General features: G+C 42.5%; 1 protein-coding gene across 7 annotated transcripts in view; it reads left to right on the top strand.

The window, feature by feature from the left end:
• raver2 (ribonucleoprotein, PTB-binding 2) overlaps positions 1-24,440 on the top strand; it is a 179,018-nt gene that overhangs the window by 12,430 nt on the left and 142,148 nt on the right. For all 7 annotated transcript variants that reach the window (XR_011888030.1, XR_011888029.1, XM_072273888.1 and 4 more), the window contains exon 2: positions 18,791-18,857. Coding sequence is in view for 5 of the 7 variants with exons in the window: in XM_072273888.1 (XP_072129989.1) it covers positions 18,791-18,857 (67 nt within the window). In the remaining 2 variants the exon portion in view is untranslated. The remainder of the gene's footprint in view (positions 1-18,790; positions 18,858-24,440) is intronic.

Raw genomic sequence — 24,440 nt, 5'->3', positions numbered from 1 at the left:
TGTCTCCTCTCATCCTCCTTCTCGCCAAAGAGTAAAGCCCAAGCTCCCTTAATCTCTGATCATAATGCATACTCTCTAAACCAGGCAGCATCCTGGTAAATCTCTTCTGTACCCTTTTCAATGATTCCACATCCTTCCTATAGTGAGGCAACCAGAATTGGATACAGTACTCCAAGTGTGGCCTAACCAGAGTTTTATAGAGCTGCATTATTACCCCACGACTCTTATACTCTACCCCTCGACTTATGAAAGCTAACACCCCATAAGCTTTCTTAACTACCCTATCTACCTGTGAGGCAACTTTCAGGGATCTGTGGACATGTACCCCCAGATCCCTCTGCTCCTCCACACTACCATGTATCCTGCCATTTACTTTGTACTCTGCCTTGGAGTTTGTCCTTCCAAAGTGTACCACCTCACACCTCTCCGGGTTGAACTCCATCTGCCACTTCTCAGCCCACTTCTGCATCCTATCAAATGTCTCTCTGCAATCTTTGACAATCCTCTCCACTGTCTACAACACCACCAACCTTTGTGTCATCTGCAAACTTGCCAACCCACCCCTCTACCCCCACATCCAGGTCGTTAATAAAAATCATGAAAAGTAGAGGTCCCAGAACAGATCCTTGTGGGACACCACTAGTCACAATCCTCCAATCTGAATGTACTCCCTCCACCACGACCCTCTGCCTTCTGCAGGCAAGCCAATTCTGAATCCACCAGGCCATGCTTCCCTGGATCCCATGCCTTCTGACTCTCTGAATAAACCTACTGTTTGGAACCTTGTCACATGCCTTACTAAAATCCAGGTAGATTACATCCACTACACTGCCCTCATCAATAGGAAAAGGGGAGGTGCAACGAGACCTGGGTGTCATTATACACCAGTCATTAAAAGTGGGCATGCAGGTATAGCAAGCGGTGAAAAAGGCGAATGGTATGCTGACATTCATAGCAAGAGGATTCGAGTACAGGAGCAGGGAGGTACTACTGCAGTTGTACAAGGCCTTGGTGAGACCACACCTGGAGTATTGTGTGCAGTTTTGGTCCCCTAATCTGAGGAAAGACATTCTTACCATAGAGGGAGTACAAAGAAGGTTCACCAGATTGATTCCTGGGATGGCAGGACTTTCATATGATGAAAGACTGGATCGACTGGGCTTATACTCTCTGGAATTTAGAAGATTGAGGGGGGATCTTATTGAAATGTATAAAATTCTAAAGGGAATGGACAGGCTAGATGCAGGAAAGCTGTTCCTGATGTTGGGGAAGTCCAGAACGAGGGGTCACAGTTTGAGGATACAGGGGAAGCCTTTTAGGACCGAGATGAGGAAAAACTTCTTCACACAGACTCTCTATGGAATTCTCTGCCACAGGAAACAGTTGAGGCCAGTTCATTGGCTATATTTAAGAGGGAGTTAGATATGGCCCTTGTGGCTAAAGGGATCAGGGGGTATGGAGAGAAGGCAGGTACAGAGTTCTGAGTTGAATGATCAGCCATGATCATACTGAACAGTGGTGCAGGCTCGAAGGGCCAAATGGCCTACTCCTGCACCTATTTTCTATGTTTCTATATGTTTGGTCACCTCCTCAAAGAACTCTATCAGGCTTGTTAGACATGATCTACCCTTCACAAAGCCATGCTGACGGTCCCTGATCAGACCATGATTCTCTAAACGCCCATAGATCCTATCTTTTAGAATCTTTTCCAACCGCTTTCCCACCACAGACATAAGGCTGCCCGTAGAACAATCTCTTCCCTAGCCTCGTGGAGCAGCCTGGGGAATATTCCGTCAGGCCCTGGGGTCTTATCCATCCTAATGTATTTTAACAACTCCAACACCTCCTCTCCCTTAATATCCACATGCTCCAGAACATCAACCTCACTCATATTGTCCTCACCATCATCAAGTTCCCTCTCATTGGTGAATACCGAAGAGAAGTATTCATTGAGGAACTCGCTCACTTCTACAGCCTCCAGGCACATCTTCCCACCTTTATCTCTAATCGGTCCTATCTTCACTCCTGTCATCCTTTTTTTCTTCACATAATTGAAGAATGCCTTAGGGTTTTCCTTTACCCTACTCGCCAGGGCCTTCTCATGCCCCCTTCTTGTTCTCCTCAGCCCCTTCTTAAGCTCCTTTCTTGCTACCCTATATTCCTCAATAGATCAGATGTCCCATCTGATCCTTGCTTCCTAAACCTCATGTATCTGCCTTCTTCCACCTGACTAGATTTTCCACCTCACTTTCTATTGAGCATTCTCTACACATTTTGAACAGATTGAATTGAAATGTCACCACCCACTCTAACAGCGTTCAGTACACGTAGATGTAAGTCAAATCAAGTCACTTTTTATTGTCATTTCGACCATAACTGCTGGTACAGTACACAGTAAAAACGAGAATGTTTTTCATCTCCATGGTGCTATATGAAACAATACAAAAACTACACTGAACTATGTAAAACAACACAAAAACTACACTAGACTGCAGACCTACCCAGGACTGCATAAAGTGCACAAACCAGTGCAGGTGTTACAATAAATAAATAAACAAGACAATAGGCACAGTAGAGGGCAGTAGGTTGGTGTCAGTCCAGGCTCTGGGTATTGAGGAGTCTGATGGCTTGGGGGAGGAAGTTAGGTAGTTTGGTCATGAGAGCCCGAATGCTTTGGGGCCTTTTGCCAGATGGCAGGAGGGAGAAGAGTTTGTATGAGGGGTGTGTGGGGTCCTTCATTATGCTGTTTGCTTTACGGATGCAATGTGTGGTGTAAATGTCTGTAATGGCGGGAAGAGACCCCAATGATCTTCTCAGCTGACCTCACTATCCGCTGCAAGGTCTTGCGATCTGAGATGGTGCAATTTCCGATGCAGCTGCTCAGGATGCTCTCAATACAACCTCTGTAGAATGTGGTGAGGATGTGGGGGGGGGGGGGGGGGAGATGGACTTTTCTCAGCCTTTGCAGAAAGTAGAGACGCTGCTGGACTTTCTTTGCTATGGACCTGGTGTTGAGGGACCAGGTGAGATTCTCCACCAGGTGAACACCAAGAAATTTGGTGCTGTTAACGATCTCTACGGAGGTTTCATCGATGTTCAGCGGTGAGTGGTCGCTCTGTGCCCTCCTGAAGTCAACAACCATCTCTTTTGTTTTGTTCACATTAAAAGACAGGTTGTTGGCCCTGCACCAGTTCATTAGCCACTGCACCTCCTCTCTGTATGCTGACTCATCGCTCTTGCTGATGAGACCCACCACGATCGTGTCATCAGCAACTTGATGATGTGGTTCGAGCTGTGTATTGCAGCACAGTTGTGGGTCAGCAGAGTGAACAGCAGTGGACTGAGCACACAGCCCTGGGGGGGCCCCCATGCTCAGTGTGATGGTGTTGGAGATGCTGCTTCCAATTTCGACTGACTGAGGTCTCCCAGTCAGGAAGTCTAGGATACAGTTGCAGAGGGAGGTGTTCAGGCCCAGTAGGCTCAGCTTTCCAATCAGTTTCTGAGGACTGATTGTGTTGAATTCTGAACTGAAGTCTATGAACAGCATTTGAATGTACGTGTCTTTTTTGTCCAGGTGGGTTAGGGCCAGGTGGAGGGTGATGGCAATGGCATCGTCTGTTGAACGGTTGGGACGGTACGCGAACTGCAGGGGGTCCAGTGAGGGAGGCAGTAGGGTCTTGATGTGCCTCATGACGAGCCTCTCGAAACACTTCATGATGATGGACGTGAGTGCAACGGGACGGTAGTCGTTGAGGCAGGACACTGAAGACTTCTTTGGCATGGGGACGATGGTGGTGGCCTTGAAACACGTAGGAGTGAAAAGCTGGTGTGGCCATGGTTGGAGTGAAAAGTATTAGAGTGGCCAGACTTTGGCTCAGTAGGCTTAGTCATGAACAGGAGCAAGCTAGAATTTAAGCTTGACAAGTTAGAGTTATGGCAAGTGTAGGCAGGATGGTAGTAATGCAGTGGAATGCTTCTCTGAGATGTAGTCATCAGGGAAACTTGGGTACCTTGAATCCCAAATCTGCAGGGAGTGCAGCCAACTTCATCTCCTGATTGACAAAGTCAAGGAGCTGGAGCTGGATGTACTCAGGACCATCCGGGAAGTTGTAAGCCTCATAAATGAAACTTACTTATGTGGTCACACTCAGAGCAGGCTTCAGATAGTAGATGTGTGACCACCAGGAGAAGTAAGGGTCATTCCCCTCAGCAAAAGTATGCCCTTTGGATACTGCTGGGGGTGGGGGAGGAACTGTGACTTTGAGGCTCACCAGTGAAGTGTAAAGACAGGTGATAGGTGTCTTGCTGGCTTGGGGGGGCGCGATACAGGAGATTCTGTAGCTGCAAAAGAGATGCCAGGATGGTGTGTTGCCTCTTGGGTGCTATGGTCCAGGATATCTCTGAGTGGTTGCAGAAGATTCTCAAAAGGGAGGACGAACAACCAGAAGGACTATATGACATAGGAGGAGAATTAAGCCACTCGTCCCATGGAGTCTGCTGTTCCATTCCATCATGGCGGAGTTATTATCCCTCTCAACTCCATTCTCCTGCCTTCTCCCCATAACCTTTGTCACTCTGATTAATAAAGAATCTATCAACCTCTGCTTTAATTGTACTCAATGACTTGGCCTCCACAGCCATCCATGGCAATGAATTACGCAACTTCATCACCATCTGACTAAAGAAATTCCTTCTCAGCTCTGTTCTAAAAAGACGTTCCTCTTTTCTGAAGCTGTGCCCTATGGTCCTAAACTCATCTACTATAGGAAATGTCCCCTCCTCATCCATTCCATCTTGGCCTTTCAATATTTGATAAGGTTCAATGAGATCCACTCTTATTCTTCTAAACTCCAGTGTGTATAGTCCCAGACCCATCAAATGCTCCTCATATATTAACCTTTTCTTTACCAGAGTCATACTTATGAACCTCCTCTGGACCCTCTCCAATGCCAGCACGTCTTTTCGTAGATAAGGGGCCCAAAACTGCTCATCATGTTGCAAGTGTGGTCTTACCGGTGTCTTATAAAGCCTCAGCATAACATCCTTGCTCTTATATTTTCGTCCTCTTGAAACAAATGTAAACATTGTATTTGCCTTTCTTCCCACTGACTCCACAGCCAAATTAACCTTCAGGGTACCTTACACAAGGATTTGCACGATCCTTCGCACCTTTGATTTTTGAATTTTCTCTCCATTTACACCTTTATTCCTTCTACCATACACTTCCTCTGATCTGGGCTGACATTTACGTGCCGGGAGGTACCTAATTAATCAGCTTGTTTATTTCGGCTTTTTTCTTAAAGATGTGCTGGGTGTGTTCTGGCTACCGCTGCACCACTGCATTCTTCGTGGCAATGTATCAGTCTGCAGCCTGGAGGTTGGGGACCATTGCTCTACATCACCGGAGTTCATTTTTATTAGCTCAACCATCACCACGTGCCAATAATGATATTCTACTATTTTAAAGAAATAATTTCCTGTTCCTGATGTAAGCTTTTCATACTGGGAATTCCAAGCACAGATGGGATATGTTTAACGTACTGGTTAAATCTAACAGTGTGACTAGCCTTTTGATTATTCGGTTACTTTAAAATTCTCCATTTGCACTTGTATATCAGGTTCAAGTTATTGTTGTCATGGGCATACATACCCAGAGAAAGAATGCAATGGATTTTATGGCAGCAAAAGAATAGTATACAATACTTTTCAATAGCAGAAGAATATACATACAAGATGAGGACCAAACATAAGTTAGCATGAATTAATGTATCATACATATACGTGCAAAAATATGCAATGAAATAAATATAATGATAGTAGTGCAAGATAGAGCAAAATGTAAGGTAGTACTAATTATATTTATGCAGGAAGCAGATGGCAGTGGGGAAGAAGCTGTAGTTGAACTGTGAGGTGTAGATCTTCAACTCTTGTACCCCTGTCTGATGGCAACATCAGGAAGAGGGCATGACTCAAATTGTAGTGGTCCCTGATGATGAATGCTGCCTTCCTGAAATGTTTGAGGAGAACTATACCCATAATGGAACTTGCGGAGTCCGCCACACACTGTAGCCTCTTTCATTCCTGTAGACTAGACATTCTAGATCAGGCTCTGATGCAGCCAGTTACAAAACTTTCTACTGCATTAACCCTTTCATTCCTGGAATCATTCTCATGAACCTCCTCTGGACCCCTTCAATGCCAGCCGTCCTTTCTTGGATGAGGGGCACAAAACTGCTCCCAGTACTCTACAAGTGTGGTCTGACCAATGTTTTAAAATCGCAGTATTAGATCCTTGCTTTTATATTCTAGTCCCTTAGAAATAAATGCTAACAATACCTTTCTTACTACCAACTCAACCTGCAAGTTAACCTTTAGAGAATCTTGTACTAGGTCTCCCAAGTCAGTTTGCACCTCTGATTTCTGAATTCACTCCCCATTCCTTCTACTAAATTGCATAACCACACACTTCGCTACACTGTATTCCATCTGCCATTTCTCTGCCCATTTTTCTAATCTGTCTGAGTCCTTCTGAAGACATCCTACTTCCTCAACACTACCTGCCTGTCTAGCTATCTTTATATGGTCTGCAACCTTGGCGTCTAAGCTATCAATTCTACCATTCAATCATTGACAAGTAAAATGAAAATAAATGGTCCCAACATTGACCACTACGCAGCACCACTAGTCAGCATCAGCCAAATGGAAGAGGCCTCCTTTATTCCCATTCTTTGCCTTCTGCCAGTCAGCCAATCTTCTGTCAATGCTAATTTCTTTCCTGTAATACCATGGGCTGTTGTTTAGCAGGCTCTTCTCAAAGGCCAATTGTTTAATCTAATCTACCAATCTTCTGACATGGTTTGTGTTCAACAATTTACCAGCTTTTCACTTTCTTTCAAAAATGGTGTGTTCTATTGAAGGGATTAACCCCACAGTTTGCCATGTTCTATGTTGTCTTCCATCTTGCCCATTTTTCCTGATGTGTTTACAGCCATTTTGTAGAACGCCTGTAGCTCGCTTTTTTACTTGATGCTATCAGCATAAATATGTTTGTTTGTTCCTACAAGTCATTAAAATTAAATGAACAGCCGAGGGACTATTTCTAATACCTATAGCACTCCAGTAGTAACAAAATTTATTGAAGTATCAATATGTGTGAAATCATTTTTTACAGGCATTCGTAGTAAACAAAGAAATACAATAGAATAATGACAAGAGAGACTGACAAGTCAAATAACCATTGTGGAAAAGAAGACAAACTGCAAATAGAAAAAAATCTAATAATAAATTAATATGTATGTAGATAATACTGAGAACATAAGTTGCAAAGTCCTTGAAAGTGAATCAATAGGTTGTAGAGTCAGTTCAGTGTTGATGTGAGGTTATCCAAGCTGGTTCAGGAGCCTCTCCATTGTTCACCCTGCTTGTTACGTCCTCAAAGAGCTCTAACAAATTTGTCAGGCAAGATTTCCCTTTACAGAAACTGTGCTGACTTTGATTTATTTTATCATTAGTCTCCAAGTACCAGAAATCCTCATCCTTAATAATAGACTCCAACACTTTCCCAACCACTGAGATTAGGCTAACTGGCTTATAATTTCTTTTCTTTTGCCTTACCCCCTTGTTAAATCAATCTTCCAGTCCTCTGTGACCATGCCAGAATCAAGTGATTCTTGAAAGATCATGACCAATACATCTGTTTTCTCTTCAGCAACCTCTCTCAGGACTCTGGGATGTACTCCATCTGGTACAGGTGATTTATCCACCTCAAGACCTTTGATCCAGCCTCACACTTTTCCCTTTGTATCAGCAATGGCACTCACTCCTGCTCCTTGACATTCACAGAGCTCTGGCACACTGCTGGTGTCTTCCACAGTGAAGACTGATGCAAAATACTGTGACGAGAATACACATAAATTAAGATGTTAGCTGGCCTGGGCTGGCACCAGTGGGATCAGCAGTTGGTCTGCCACCTGTCTTCAGGAGAGAGAGAGATAAGGAAAACAATGGAGCAGCATTTGGAGATGTTAATGAAGGGACAGGAGAGTCTAACGGAAGGAGAACTGTCAAGATCGGCTCACCCTTTGAACCCTGAACTGTTTGAAGTAATGGACAGGCGATACCCCAGCAGGGGGATAAAAAGGGACAGGTTCGCTAAGGCAGGACACACACAACACCCTGAGGTAATGAGACCCCGGAAGCGGTGCATCTCCCACAAGTCGGTGGGAAGTTTTTGGACGGCTGGTCGCGGGACAAGCCATAGACGCACAGGGTGGAAAGGCACGATCGGCGGGAACCTCGTGTGTGTCCACTCTTGCCTGAGTGCCGGGTTCACCGCAGAGAAACGGTCATATCTGGAAACGGAGGGGTCATGGTCGGTGACCTCAGATGACATCACAAAGGGCTCGCACGAAAGCTGACTGCGAAGGTCTGTGTGTGGAAGCCGTTTGAATATTCATTCGTTTTGTTCTCTCTCTCCTTCCCCCAACTGCGAACTGAACTGAACTTTGCGTCACTTTGAAACTGGTCATTTACCCCTAGACAACATTAGAGCTTGATTGATCCTGTTATCTTAATTCTGTGTACATGTGTGTTTATCATTGCTGAACTGTTGCATTTATTATCCTTTTGATTAGAGTACTATGTTGCTTGTTTCTTTAATAAAACTTTCGTAGTTCTAGTAATCCAGACTCCAACTGAGTGATCCATTTCTGCTGGTTTGGCAACCCAGTTACGGGGTACGTAACATAAGTGGGGTTCTCGTCCGCGATTTTGAACGCTAAATTTGGGACAGAGTAAATTGATTGGGTCAAAATTCCTGAAAGAAAGAAAAGACAAACAGCAGAAATGGAGGCTGAGGAATTTATAAAGGCGCCGACCTTGGAGGCATTAGAGGATGCCAGGAAATCAGAATTGGTAGCTGTGGCCAAACGGTTGAATCTTGCTAAGGGGAAGTCGACAATGAGGAGAGAGGAGATGCACAGAGCTATCGTAGAGCACTATGTATCTAAAGGTGTGTTTCCCCAAGGCGAGCTGGAGGTGGTGTCTATTGAAAAACCTGCTGGAGACACGGTACAGGTGTAGCTTGAAAAACTGAGACTCGAGCACGAGGTCCGGGTACGGCAGTTGGAGCGAGAAAAGAAAGAGAGGGACAGACAGTTGGAGCGAGAAGAGAAGGAGAGAGAGTTAGAAAGGCAAGAGAAACAGTTAGAAAGGCAAGAGAGACAGTTAGAAAGGCAGGGGAGAGAGAGAGAGAGAGAGAGAGAGACAGACAGACAGACAGTTGGAGCGAGAGGAGAAACAGAGGGAAAGGGAATTCGAGCTGGAGAAGTTAAGGATAAGGGCAGAGCAGGGGCCCGTGCCGAACCAAGGTGGAGGGTTCCGGGTGACCCAGGAGGTTAGGCTGGTTCCCCCATTTGATGATACCGACGTGGATCGGTACTTTCTCCATTTCGAAAAAGTTGCTACAAGTCAGGACTGGCCGAGGGATAAGTGGGCTGTTTTGCTTCAGAGTGTACTGAAAGGGAAAGCCAAACAAGCTTACTCAGCTTTGTCCGCGGAAGATGCCCAGAGGTATGAGGTGGTGAAAGAGGCCATCCTCAGGATTTATGAGTTGGTCCCGGAGGCATACCGGCAGAGGTTCCGGAATGCGAGGAAGCACGTATTTAGAGTTTGCCTGTGAGATGCAGACATATTGTGAGGGTTGGTGCGCCTCGAAGGGGGTAGAGGGGGATTATGACAGACTGCTACAGCTGATCCTGATTGAGCAGTTTAAAGGTTGTGTCCCTGAGGGTATGAGATCCTACCTAGATGAGAAAGAGGCAGCCACGTTAGCCGCAACTGCTAAGTTAGCGGATGAGTATGTGTTGACGCGTAAAATGAAGCTTGCCCCGAGTAAAGGCTACCAGAAGGGTAGTCAGGACGGCGGGGAGAGTCCGCCAGAAAAGTCAGAAAGTAAGCCGGGGTCTAGTGAGAAGGATAAGGTAGACCGGGAGCAGTCTGGTAGGAAGTCTCCTGGGGTCGTCTGTTATAATTGCGGGAAAGTCGGACACTTTGCGTCCAGGTGCTTTGCCCCAAAGAAGGAGACGGGAAAAGGAAAAACGGCGATTTTGACTGGCTGTATTGAGCTGGTAAACGAACCGCTAGGGGAGGACAGGTCTGCCAAAGTTCAGGAAGGGCGCGAGAAGTTTCTCGGCCAGATTGGTGTCAGTGAAGGAGGGGTTAAAACCAGTTCCAGTGCGGATCTGGAGAGACACGGGAGCGTGTCAGTCACTGATACTGAAGAGTGTATTAGAATTTAGCTCAGGGACCCAGACTGGGGAGGTCAAGGTCAAAGGTATTGGGGAAGGGACAGAGGCAGTCCCTTTGCACCAGATACACTTACAAAGCAACCTGGTCTCTGGACTAGTCACGATCGGGGTGAGGTCCGAATTACCGATGAAAGGCGTGGAAGTCTTGCTCGGTAATGACCTCGCTGGGGGAATCGTGTTCCCAGCAGTGAGATTGACAGGTCAGCCTGCCAGCATTGAGGCCCCGCCCATGGACTCACAGGTTCATCATGGGACTGCGGTAGTAAATTTAGCTGAGATGTTTCTGCCAGCCTTGTACGAGAAGGGGGTAGAAAGTGAAAAGAAGGAGTGTAGTGAAACAAGAGGTAGTGAGGGAGCTGAGACAGACTTAGCATTAGCCAGGAAAGAATTTGTGCAGGCGCAGGAGTGAGACGAGGGGCTGATGGTTTTGGCAGAGACAGCTCTCTCTGACACAGAATTAACAAGGGAGCCAGTAGGCTATTGTGTGGAGGAGGAAGTGCTAAGGAAGAAAGGGAAACCAAGTACTGTACCCGCAGATGAGGAATGGGGGGTGGTGCAAAAGAGTTATGGGGATGAGATTTTTAACCTGGCCCACAAGGTACCCCCCGGTGGACATTTTGCGGTGCTGGAGGAAACAGTTGGTGGAATCATGAAAGAGGTTTACCGGCCGCACCGGAGAAAGGATGTTATTGATTATGGCCGACGCGAACTAAGGCGGTCACAGGCTTTTGATATGCTAACAAACCTAGTCAGTGTTAGCGCGGAAATCAATGAAGCTAGGGTCCCCCTGATAAGAGAAAAAAACCATTTTGAAAAGATGAGTATGGTATTGACCAGATGGGAGAAAGCTATTGTTTTGGCCAGCTCTGCTGATAAGGTCTCTCCCTTAATCCCCGAACAAAGCGACTCTTTAGGAGAAGTAATTAAACGACTCGCACATGTGTGTTTGATTGTCCCGAGGCGATGCAAAGAACTGGGACGTTGGGTGGTGTTGGTACACTAGGCCAGCCTAGTGAGCAACATTCCTATAAAATGAGTAATTCGGTGACGAAAGGGCTGACGAACACAGGTGTGTGTATTGGCGATGTAATACGGCTGTCTGAAGCTAGCTTGATAGCGAGCCTTGGAAAAAAATGAGTTCGGCCACACGAAGGTCACTTACCTGGGAATTGTGGTGACACGGGCAGCTGGCAGTGATGTAAGCTAAAGTGCGGGCTATCTCTGACATCCCAACCCCGACAGACAAGAGGGCCCTCAGAAGGCTCTTGGAGATGGTGGGGTACTGTAGGAAGTTTTGCAATAACTCTGCGGTTACTACCCCTCCCCCTCCTACTAAGCCCTTGCAAGAGAAAACTAAGTCGGAATGGGGCGACCCTTGTTATTGTGGTCCGGGACGAAACCCAATGAGAGGTTACATTGATCGCAATTCATCAGTGTTCTTGGCCACTATGAAGTTTGCTAGGTTGGAGCCTGGTCTAAGGGATTATTAATAACACATATAAAAGGAACAGAAAATGTGATGGCTGACTGTCTGTCAGGTGTTGACAACTTCAAATTTGCTGTATTAGCCAAATAGCTGATAAAGATGTATATTTGTGTGTATCAAATAATGTATTCATGTTTGTAATTTTTACCCCGGTAAAAATCCTTAAAGGGGGGAAGTGTGATGAGAATACACATAAATTAAGATGTTAGCTGGCCTGGGCTGGCACCAGTGGGATCAGCAGTTGGTCTGCCACCTGTCTTCAGGAGAGAGAGATAAGGAAAACAATGGAGCAGCATTTGGAGATGTTAATGAAGGGACAGGAGAGTCTAACGGAAGGAGAGCTGTCAAGATCGGCTCACCCTTTGAACCCTGAACTGTTTGAAGTGATGGACAGGCGATACCCCAGCAGGGGGATAAAAAGGGACAGGTTCGCTAAGGCAGGACACACACGACACCCCAAGGTAACGAGACCCTGGAAGCGGTGTGTCTCCCACAAGTCGGTGGGAAGTTTTTGGATGGCTGGTCGCGGGACAAGCCATAGACGCACAGGGTGGAAAGGCACGATCGGCGGGAACCTGGTGTGTGTCCACCCTTGCCTGGGTGCTGGGTTCACCGCAGGGAAACGGTTGTATCTGGAAACGGAGGGGTCACGGTCGGTGACCTCAGATGACATCACAAAGGGCTCGCACGAAAGCTGACTGCGAAGGTCTGTGTGTGGAAGCCGTTTGACTATTCATTCGTTTTGCTCTCTCTCTCCTTCCCCCCACTGTCTGTGAACTGAACTGAACTAAATTGAACTGAACTTTGCGTCACTTTGAAACTGGTTATTTACCCCTAGACAACGATAGAGCTTGATTGATCCTGTTATCTTAATTCTGTGTACATGTGTGTTTATCATTGCTGAACTGTTGCATTTATTATCCTTTTGATTAGAGTACTGTGTTGCTTGTTTCTTTAATAAAACTTTCTTAGTTCTAGTAATCCAGACTCCAACTGAGTGATCCATTTCTGCTGGTTTGGCAACCCAGTTACGGGGTACGTAACAATATCCATTAAGTTTATCTGCCATTTCTTTGTCCCTCATTACTACCTCACCAGCATCAATTTCCAGTGGTCCAATATCAACTCTCACCTTCCTTTTACTCTTTATATAACTGAATAAAAATAGTATCCTGCTTTATATTATTGGCTAGTTTGCTCTCATATTTCATCTTTTCCCTTCCTGTAGCTTTTTTAGTTGCCTTTTGTTGGATTTTAAAAGCTTCCCACTCACTTTTGCTACCTTGTACGCCCTTTCCTTGGCTTTTACGTAGTCCTTAACTTCCCTTGTCAGCCACGGTTGCTTATCCCTGTCATTTGAGAACAACTACTTCTGTGGGACCTATCTATACTGTGTCTTGTGAACTATTCCCAAAAACTTCAGCTATCTCTGCTCTGCCGTCATCCCCACCAGTATCCTCCTCCAATACACCTGGGCAAGCTCCTCTCTCGTACCTCTGTAATTCCATTTATTCCATTGCGATACTGATACTTGTGACTCGTGCTTCACCCTCTCAAATTGCAGTATGAATTGATCATATTATGATTATTTCCTCCAAAGAGTTCCTTACATTAAGCTCCCTAACAAGGGTTGGGTTATTACCCAACACCCAACCTACACCATGTCTGTATCCCTCCATCCTCCTTGTATCCATATGTCTTTCGAAAATGTCTCTTAAAAGCCTCTAATGTATTTGCCTCTACCACCGCACCAGACAGTGCATTCCAGGCATCCATGACTGAGTGAAAAAGCTTACCCCTCATATCCCCCTTGAACCCATCCTCTCTCATCTTCAATGCATACCCTCTAGTATTAGATATTTCAACCCAGGGAAACAGGTACTCTCTGTCCACTTGATCTATGTCTCTTATAATCTTAAAAACCTCCCAATCAAGAAAGTCTATCCAGCCTCTAAACCAGGAAGCATCCTGGTAAACTTCTTCTGCACTCTCTCCAAAGCCTCAACATCCTTCCTGTAGTGGGGTGACCAGGATTGTATGCAATACTCCAGATGTGGCCTAACTAGAGTTTTAAAAAGTTGCATCATAACCTCATGATTTTTGAACTCACTGTTTCATCTAATGAAAGCAAGCATTCCATAAGTCGTCTTAACCACCATAGCCACTTTCAAGGAGCTACGACCTTGAATCCCAAGATCTCTCTGTTCATCAACACTGTTAAAGATCTTACCCTCAACAATGTACTGTCTCCTTACATTTACCATACTGAGGTGCAACACCTCACATTTATCTGGGTTAAACTCCCATCTGCCATTTCTCAGCTGATATCTGCACCAGGTCTATATCGTGGTGTATTTTTTGCCATTCTTCTACACTATCCACAACTCCACCAATCTTGATATCATCCGCAATTTACCAACCCTACCCCTGATCTACTTTTTCATCCAGGTTATTTATATACATTATGTTAGAGTGGATTTCTTTTTGGGTAGATGATTTGTTTACACTTAAATGACTTTGGCCACCAGACTTCTATTTTAACTGTTTGACAAAGGACTGTGGATTGAATCCACCACAATGGACTTCCTAAAAGGTGTGAATACCAGATTTTTTTTTTCTCCAAAAATACTTCATTCAAAAATATTACAAAATAAAAATAATTACATACAGGAAAAGAAAACCATTCGTTGACTGTGAGTCCTTATTCAATACAGTTATTAACAATAAAAATTTTGCGTTGACTCTCTGTTCATTTACAAATGAAAGATGTTTACAGTAAATCATGCGTTTACTCTCAACCCTTGGTCAAGAGTTAAGACTTATTAACATTCAAAATTTTCAACAATAAAGGCAGGCAATGGCTCTAATACTTTCCCAAATTAACAATTCCACCCACTCCTTGGGCACCATGTTGATTTTCTGTCCACACCGCTGATGAGGGTAGGTCTCCTCCCCACCCAACCTCTCCCCCTCCTACGGGTGATGAACGTTAAACTGTGGTCCTTCCCCACCGGGCCTTCGCGGTGGCTGCACCAAGTTTGAGTGCATCCCTCAGAATGTACTCCTGCAGACGAGAGTGTGCCAGTCGACAGCATTCAGTCACGGACATCTCCGTCAGCTGGCAGACCATCAAGTTTCGGGCCGACCAAAGAGCGTCTTTCACCGAATTGATGGTCAGTTTGACCTGATAATGTAGTTTCGAAGGCAGTATCACCTATACATTCTAAGTATTAATGGTATTAATTGTCTTCTATGTTAGCATGGGAAATGCCAAATAAATGTATTGTAGACTTAACTTACATTCCTAAAGGCTGTAGATACCAACCCAGACATGTTGGCGTTGGGAGGAAAGGATGGTGTGAGATTTTGTGTGTAGCTTCAATAGGAAGCATTGTCTATGCATTGTCTGTAACTTATTGAGTAGCGATTACCTTTGTGATTAGCATATAAATTTCGAGCCCACATTTAGCTAGCAGACCTTTCTGTGGAAAGCATCTCGAGATGCCTGCTGTTCTTTGTGTCGAATAAAGAAGCTGCTTTGTATCTACCACTGACTGTCTCTCCAGTAATTTCATCCACACTACAACACATTACAAACAGCAGAGGTCCCAGCACAGATCCCTGTGGAACTTCACTAATTACAGACCTCCAGCGCGAATAAGTCTCTTCAATCACTACCCTCTGCCTTCTATGTGCAAGCCAGTTTTGAATCCAAGCAGCCATTTTGCCACGGATCCCATGCATCTTAATCTTCTGGTTAGCTTCCTATGAGGGACTTTGTCAAAGGCCTTACTAAAATCGATGTTGACAATATCCACTGCCCTACCCGATCCATCTCTCTTGTCACCTTGTCAAAAATCTCAATCAGGTTGGTATGGCACAACTTCTTAAAAATTTATTCATTTATGGGATGTGGGAATCACCAGCTAGGCCAGCATTTATTGCCCATCCCTAGTTGCCCTTGAGAAAGTGGTGATGAGCTGCCTTCTTGAACTGCTGCAGTCCCTGAGGTGTACGTACACCCACAGTGCTGTTAGGGAATTCCATGATTTTGACCCAGCAACGATGAAGGAACAGTGTTATGTTTCCAAGTCAGGATGGTAAGTGACTTGAGGGGGATTTCCGAATGGTGGTGTTCCCATGTATCTGCTGTTCTTGTCCTTCTAGATGGTAGTGGTCATGGGTCTGGGAGGTACTGCCTGAGGAACTTTGGTGTATTATTGCAGTGCATCTAGATAGTTCACACTGCTGCAACTGTTCTTCAATGGTGGAGGGATTGGATACTTGTGGAAGGGGTACCAATCAAGTTGGCTACCTTGTACTGGATGGTGTCAAGCTTCTTGAGTGTTGATGGAGCTGCACTCATCCAGGCGAGTGACGAGTATTCCATTACACTCCTGACCTGAGCCTTGTAGATAGTGGACAGGCTTTGGGGAGTCAGGAGGTGAGTTACATGCAACAGGATTCCTAGCCTACTCTGGTAACCACAGACAACTTGCCACGCGCAAAGCCAGGCTGGCTCTCCCTAATGAGGCGATAGGTTTCCAAATGCTCATGTATCCTTTCCCTAAAGAATTTTCTCCAGCAATTTCTCTACAACTGATGTGAGACTCACTGATCTATAGCTGCCAGGATGTTTCCTTGTTCCCTTCTTAAATCGAGGTACAACGTTCCCTGGGGCCTCGCATGTGGCTAGAGAGGACACAAAGTACTGTTCAAGGGCCCAGCAATCTTGTCTCTTGCCTGGGGTAAATCCCATCAGACCCTGGGCACATCCATCTTAATACTCCTTAGGAGCCCAAATACTTCCTGCTCCTTGACCCTGAAATGCCCTACATATTTATACACTCAGTGCCAATCTCCTGGCCCTCCATATCAATTTCCTTGGTAAATAATGATACAAAGTACTCATTAAGTACCACGTTTACATTTTCTGTATCCAAGCAATTGTTCCCCCTCCCCCCCCCCCCCCTGTTATCCTAAGCACATAGCCTTGTAGTGCACCTGTGTTAATGATGACTGTGGAGGAGATGTTGCTGCCAGTCCGAACTGACTAGGTCTGAAAGTGAAGAAATCAAGGATCCAGTTGCACAAGGACATATTGAGGCCTAGGTCTTGGAGCTTATTGATTAGTTTTGAGGGGAAGATAGGGTTGAATGCTGAGCTATAGCTGACGAAGAGCATCCTGATGTATGCATTTTCACTGCCTGCATGTTCCAGGGCTGAGTGAGTAGCCAATGAAATGGCATCTGCTGTTGACCTGTTGTGACAGTAGGCAGTATATTCTTTACTTTTTTCTGTTCCTTTAATTCACCATACCTGCTAATATGTTCATTACTTATGAATCCTTATTTTGTATCACATCCTTGAATCAAATACCTTTCACCAAGGAAAATATCCGTAAGAGCTTAATCGACCATAGATAGCATATGTGTACTGATGTCCAAGAACCAGTTGTCTCCTTGTTGAAATTTCCTGGAGCCAAATTCTAAAGAAATTATATTTTCAACAATCTCTTGACAGGCTGAGTTACAGCAAGCTGTCAGTCTTTCCTCTACTGTCAACCAAATGGGGGCTGTAACAGTTAATTATTATCTGCTTGGATATAATTTATTTTGTTGAAATATCTTTACAATCAGAATCAGGTTTAATATCACTGGCATATGTCGTGAAATTTGTTGTTCTGCGGCATCAATACATTCAGTGCATAATGTTAAAAATGCGCAGTGCTCCCTCCATACCAGACAGTGGTGCAAACTGTTAGAATGTTCTCCATGGTACACCTGTAGAAATTTGTGAGAATCTTTGGCAACATACCAAGTCTGCTTAAAAACTCCTGATGAAATACAGTCATTGTTGTGTCTTTGTAATTGCATCAGTATGTTGGACCCAGGATAGATCTGCAGAGATATTGACACTCAGGAACTTGAAGCTGCTCACCCTTTTCACTGCTGATCCCTTGATGAGGATTCATTTGTGTTCTTCGACTTTCCCTTCATGACGTCCACAATCAATTCCTTAGTCTTACCTTGAGTGCAAAGTTGTTGTTGTGACACCACTCAACCAACTGATCTGTGTCACTTCTGCATGCCTCCTTGTACCATCTGAAATTCTGCCAGTAGTTGTGTCATTAGCAATTTTATAGATTGTATTTGAGCTGTGTCTAGCCATACAGTCATGGATGTAGAGAGTAGAGCAGCAGGCTAAGCATGCATCCCTGAGGTGTGCCACTGTTAATCGTCAGTGAGGAGGAGATAGTATTTCTGATCCACACTGATTCTCGGTGAGTAAGTCAGGGATCCATTTGCAGAGGGAAGTAAAGAGGCACAGAGTTTGGAGCTTGTTGGATAGAACTGAGAGTATGATTGTGTTGAAGTCTGCAAATATGGCTGATAGTATTGTTAAATTAGTGATTAAGTAGGATAGCTGCAACAGCATCTGCTGTATATCTAAAAGCTATCTAATTAATGATGTATTGTTGCTGGCAAATGCAGCAGGCCAGGCAGCATCTCTGGGAAGAGGTACAGTTGACGTTTTAGGCCGAGACCCTTCGTCAGGACCGGCGAAGGGTCCTGACGAAGGGTCTCAGCCTGAAACGTCGACTGTACCTCTTCCTAGAGATGCTGCCTGGCCTGCTGCGCTCACCAGCAACTTTGATGTGTGTTGCTTGAAATTCCAGCATCTGCAGAATTCCTGTTGTTTAATGCTGTATTGTGTTTGCATTTTTAAATGATGTGCATGTAATACGTTTCTGCTAGGTACTGAGCCTCTGGTAAAACTGTTGATTATTATTACCAAAGCTGTTATTTCTAATTTTGTAAAATTACACAGAAGTCGTTGAGGTAATGTTCATTATTACCTTAAGCTCCGTGACTACCTTTGAAATTTAAGCTTTAATTGACTAATCAAAGTTATCTGGAAATGAAACACAAGTTGCTTTATGCATTTAGTCCTTAACTTTGACATATATAGGTAATTTTAATTTCTTATCTTTCAGGATGTATATGAATTGTTGAAAGATTATGAATTGAAATACTGCTATGTAGATAAGAACAAAGGAACAGGTAAGCAGAAATTGTTTAGTGTTTAAGAAACACACATTTATGAGGAGATATTGTGCAATCATTTGCATTCCCCTTGATCTAAAAAGTGACCTAGAAAGTACATGACTTTTAGTAATATGCCACAGGCCAATTATTGTTCCTATGTGTACAACTGCAATATTAGTGTCTACCTAAACAAAATAGAAAAAGGCAAAGTGGTAAATGTATTATGTAGGAAAAATCAAAATACTTGGTGAAAAACTGATGTACATAGGGATCTTGCTGTGCCATTTCAAGAGATGCTGTACCTTCACTTTGCCTCCCAAAGTATCAATACACAAAATATGAAAGGTGACCAGTCTGATACGCATTGAGAAACCCATCTGCATGTAGAAAGTAGAGGAAAAACCTTCTTTGTTCTCAAGTCAGTCCTGGAATTTGCCACAGTGTTTTCACAAGTGTATTGGATAGGTAGATACTTGAGAATTATTTGATGACCTCTGGGGAAAGCTGAGCTTTAGAGCTGACATGGTTTGCTGTATGGAGTATATATACTGTAATAATTATGTTATTCTACTTGGGGATTGGCTAAGAATATGAATGAAGCACTGTTAAGGAGAATCTTGTTGATTGACAGATCAAGTTTGAGTCTTTGCTCTACACCTGTTTCATTGTTTTGTTTAACTCCATTTGCTGCCACCGAATGAAGCAGTCTTTTCTCACGTCCAGTGAGACCAAAGCTGGCAAGTATTGAGGTGATGCATGAAAACTAATGTCCTAGCTATACAAATGACATACAATGAATGGCTACCTTTTATATACTAGCCACTTCGCTTTGACATTTAATATTATTGCCATTGCTGATCCCCAGCCAGTAATGCACTAATTTTTGTTATTTGACATAAAAAACTCTATGAACTGGCTGCACCAGCAACATGTGCACTAGAGCAGTGAAGCTGGTTATTCAGTGGTGGGTGGTCCTTGACGCCTCAAAATTGGTTCAACATCCATAGTGGGCAAACCTGTTTTGCAGTTATTACAGTGAAATGTTCCTCTTCCCTTTCTAAATACTGCTCAAACAGTGTTTAAAAAAATGAATACCATCCAGAGAGTAGCTCTCTTAATGCACACTTTTCTTATCTACGCAGGCCCACATTGTGTCTTCTTTGAACCTTACAAGGTACACTGCCAGTAAGTTGAGAAGACTTCATAATAAGAACCTTCCAAAGCAAAACAAGCAATGTTCCTACAAGCTGATATGTAGGAATACTATTACTTCTAAGTTCTCTTCCAAGGCCTATGTCAACTTGACCTTGAAACTTGTTGTTTTCTCATATGGTTATTGTTAAATTTGTGGAATATCAGGTGATGAAGACATTGACTTGATTTTGCTGATGCCATGTTTGAATAACTGTAGCTAGATAGCATTACTGATAAACTCTAGTTTATAATCATGAATCCTGGGTTAATATCCCAAAGAATTTTGCATTGCTCTTGCAATTATATTAAAAAAAACAAAAAATTGGGGTCAGGAGAATAGGTAGGTGATCAAACTTACTAGAAATGGTTGGTATCTGACTGCAAATTTTAGTTGCAACAAATTATTCTATGTCTGAATGTTACTTAGATCTTGCTGCATGCATACATGCTTCAGTTGCTGTAGAGTTGTAAATGGAATTGAGCATTGTAAGGATGAGATCAAATAAGTATATCCCTTGAGTTGGTTCATTCATTCCCTGTCCTTCAGAACTGGATCACTTTGGTTTCTGGTCAAAGACGTTGCAGTCCCCCACCCAAAAACCTGTGTGCTCTTGTTAATTTCAGTGCTGTGTTGCTGAACATGAATGAGTAGTGATTCCTCAACTAAGTGAGGGCAATGACTGGTAATCAAGAGGAGGTTTGATTGCCCATGTCTGATCTTATGCCATAAGGCATACATATCTAAAGGCTAATTGATGATAGTTCTCAGGGTCACCCCATGCCATCTGAGTCACAACCTCTAGTTGGAGGTCTGCTCTCTCAGTGGTACAAGACGTAGCCTAAAGTCTGTGCTTAATTAGTTTGTGATGTTGATCTCCTTATTTAGACACCTATCTCCAGTTTTGAGGGCGGCACTCTGGTCTGACTTCTGTTGTAGGAAGGTATTCAAGGATGTGTTCAAAATAATGAAAGATCATTCAAGAGGGAGCATTACATCAATGCAATAGGAGCATGTAGAAGCCCTGAATAAATGGAGGAGCACTTCATCTTATAAAGTGAGTAGATTACATTCTCCTACTCATTTCAAGCTTCTATTCTCATCTGTGGAAAGGGCCTCTATCACCCACAATTGCTGCATCAGCTTCCCCAGTCAGTTCAAAAGTGACAGCGTCAGTGTGGAAGTGGAGAAGAAAAGTTGGAAGTGCAGGTTATTAATCTAGTTCTGTATTTGTGCTCCTTACTTAATATTGTTTGATTTGGCCATAATCTCACGCTAATTCAGATACCATGAAGTTCTGTTTGACATTGGAGGAAAATGAAATAGCAGGTTGAGTTTTGCTTCAGTGTAATGCTGCTTTGAACCATGCAAATTAAAAAGTGAATTTTAAATTTAATGTTACCTAAAAAGATACTGTATGATGCTGAAAGAAATTGGATAACTTGGAGATGTGGTGGAGTTAAAATGGGATTTGGAGGCATGGGATTAACCAGGTTTAGAAAGGATCACTGGGCAGTCGTGATCAACCCAGAATTAATAGATGGCACATTCTTAGGATAGGCAAGGTGGTTGGTGCAGGACATTTAGAAATGGGATACAGCTGGCAGGTCACTTAGTGGGGTCAAAGTCATCATCATTTGGGGAATGGAAGGAGGACAGAAGTGGGATAATTCTACTTTCGGAAATGTGAATGAGTTTTCTTTCTTTTTCAATCTTTTTATTAATTTCGAAATATAGAAACAAAACATAGCAATAATACAAATAGTAGGAGATATATTGTTACACTTAAGAAAAGTAATTGTAAAATCAAATAGTGTAAGTTAACAAAGCTCCCAATCATGTAGAACTGACAACGGATAATACAAATGGAAAAAAAAAACTAAAAAAAAAATCAAGAAAAAGAAAAAAAACAAAACCAAAAAAAAAAACAACCCCCAAAAAAAAAACAAACCCCATCCCGAAAGAAAAATAAAATTAATCAACTAAACTAAAAGACTTGGGCAAAACTAACAAATTAAAAATGGAAAAGAAGAAAACTTTAGTGTCGACGACTCCATTCCCCTCCAACAACAGTACAGAGAGATAAAACAAGTTTGGAAATGATCAAATTACATCAAATGAAAATGCTGAATGAATGACCTCCAAGTTTTTTCAAACTTAATGGAAGGGTCATAAACTGCACTTCTAATTTTTTCCAAATTCAAACACACTATAGTTTGTGAAAACCAATGAAATACCTTAGGAGGGTTAATCTCTTTCCAATTCAACAAAGTGGACCTTCTAGCCATTAAAGTAAGAAATGCAATCATCCTTCGTGATGAAGAGGTTAAATTATTTAAGTCTATCATTGGTAGTCCAAAGATAGCAGTAATTGGATGAGGTTGTAAGTCTATATTTAGGACCGTTGAAATAATATCAAAAATATCCTTCCAATATTTCTCCAACAAGGGACATGACCAAAACATGTGGGTTAAAGGAGCTATCTCGAAATGACATCTGTCACATATTGGATTAATATAAGAGTAATAACGAGATAGTTTATCTTTGGACATATGAGCCCTGTGCACTACTTTAAACTGTATCAACCTATGCTTAGCACATACAGAGGATGAATTCACCAACTGAAGAATTTTTTCCCATTTTTCAGTCGGCATGTTAATCTCAAATTCTCTTTCCCAGTCAGCTTTAATTTTATTAGAAGCATCAGGACATGAATTCATAATTATATTATATATAATTGCTACTACACTTTTCTGAGAGAGATATAAATCTAAGATTTTTTCCAAAATGTCCATTGGATATGGGTGTGGAAAATTAGGGGAAACAGTAATTAAAAAGTTTCTAATCTGTAAATATCTAAAAAAGTGAGATCTGGGTAAGTTATATTCATTAGAGAGTTGATCAAAAGACATAAAACAATTATCCAAAAATAAATCGCGAAAAGATATTATACCTTTGGTTTTCCAATCAAAGTGAGCTTGATCCATCGTGGAAGGTTGAAAAAGAAAATTTGATATAATGGGACTTGCTAGAATAAATTGATTAAACCCAAAAAATCTTCGGAATTGAAACCATATACGTAAAGTATGCTTAACTATTGGGTTATTCATTTGTTTATATAATTTAAAAGAAGTAAAAGGAAGTGAAGTTCCTAAAACCGAACCCAAGGAAAACCCTTGTAATGAATTAGATTCAAGATTTACCCAATGAGGGTTTAAAGATACGTCCAAATCTCGTAACCAAAATTTTAAATATCGAATATCAATTGCCCAGTAATAAAATCTAAAATTCGGGAGGGCGAGCCCCCACTCCTTTTTAGATTTCTGTAGATACTTTTTACCTAACCTAGGATTTTTATTCTGCCAAATATATGAGGAAATTTTTGAATCTACATTATCAAAAAAAGATTTTGGGATGAAAATTGGAAACAATTGGAATATATACAAAAATTTAGGCAAAGTGATCATCTTAATAGCATTAATCCGACCAATCAAAGACAAAGAGATTGGCGACCATTTGGTAAATAAAAGTTTAATCTGATTAATTAAAGGTAAAAAGTTAGCTTTAAATAAATCTTTATATTTTTTCGTAATTGTTATCCCTAAATATATAAATGAATCAGTAACCAATTTAAATGGTAAACGTCCATAAGTAGGTACATGCTTATTTAAAGGGAATAATTCACTCTTATTAAGATTCAATTTGTAACCAGAGAAGTTACTATATTGAGCTAACAGATCTAAGATGGCAGGAATTGACTTCTCCGGGTTAGAGATGTATAACAACAAATCATCTGCATATAATGATAATTTATGTATTTTGTTCCCACGGGTAATACCAACAATATTTGGCGAGTCACGAATAGCAATTGCTAAAGGTTCAAGAGCAATATTGAATAGTAAAGGACTAAGAGGGCAACCTTGCCTAGTGCCACGAAAAAAAGGAGATCTATAATTATTTGTACAAACCGAGGCTACCAGGGAGTAATATAACAATTTAATCCAAGATATAAATGTCAAATTAAAATTAAATTTCTCAAGAACATTAAATAAATAAGGCCATTCAACTCTGTCAAAGGCTTTCTCAGCATCTAATGAGATAATACATTCCGAGGTAGTAAATGAGGGGGTATAAACAATATTCATTAACCTCCTAATATTAAAGGATGAATAGTGATTTTTAATAAATCCGGTTTGATCCATAGAAATAATTTGAGGTAACACCTTCTCCGATCTAGTTGCTAGAATTTTCGAAAAAATTTTAGAGTCTACATTCAGAAGAGATATCGGTCTGTATGATGCACAATCAGTAGGATCTTTATTCTTTTTAAGAATTAAGGAAATAGAGGCTTTCTAAAACGATTGTGGTAATTTACCTAAACTGATTGCTTCCTTGAATATTCTAGA

Source organism: Mobula birostris, chromosome 12 (genome assembly GCF_030028105.1).
Source record: "Mobula birostris isolate sMobBir1 chromosome 12, sMobBir1.hap1, whole genome shotgun sequence".
In the NCBI taxonomy this organism is placed as follows: Eukaryota; Metazoa; Chordata; class Chondrichthyes; order Myliobatiformes; family Myliobatidae; genus Mobula; species Mobula birostris.
The sequence above is the reverse complement of the archived record's forward strand: the minus strand, read 5'-3'. Positions and strand labels throughout refer to the sequence as shown.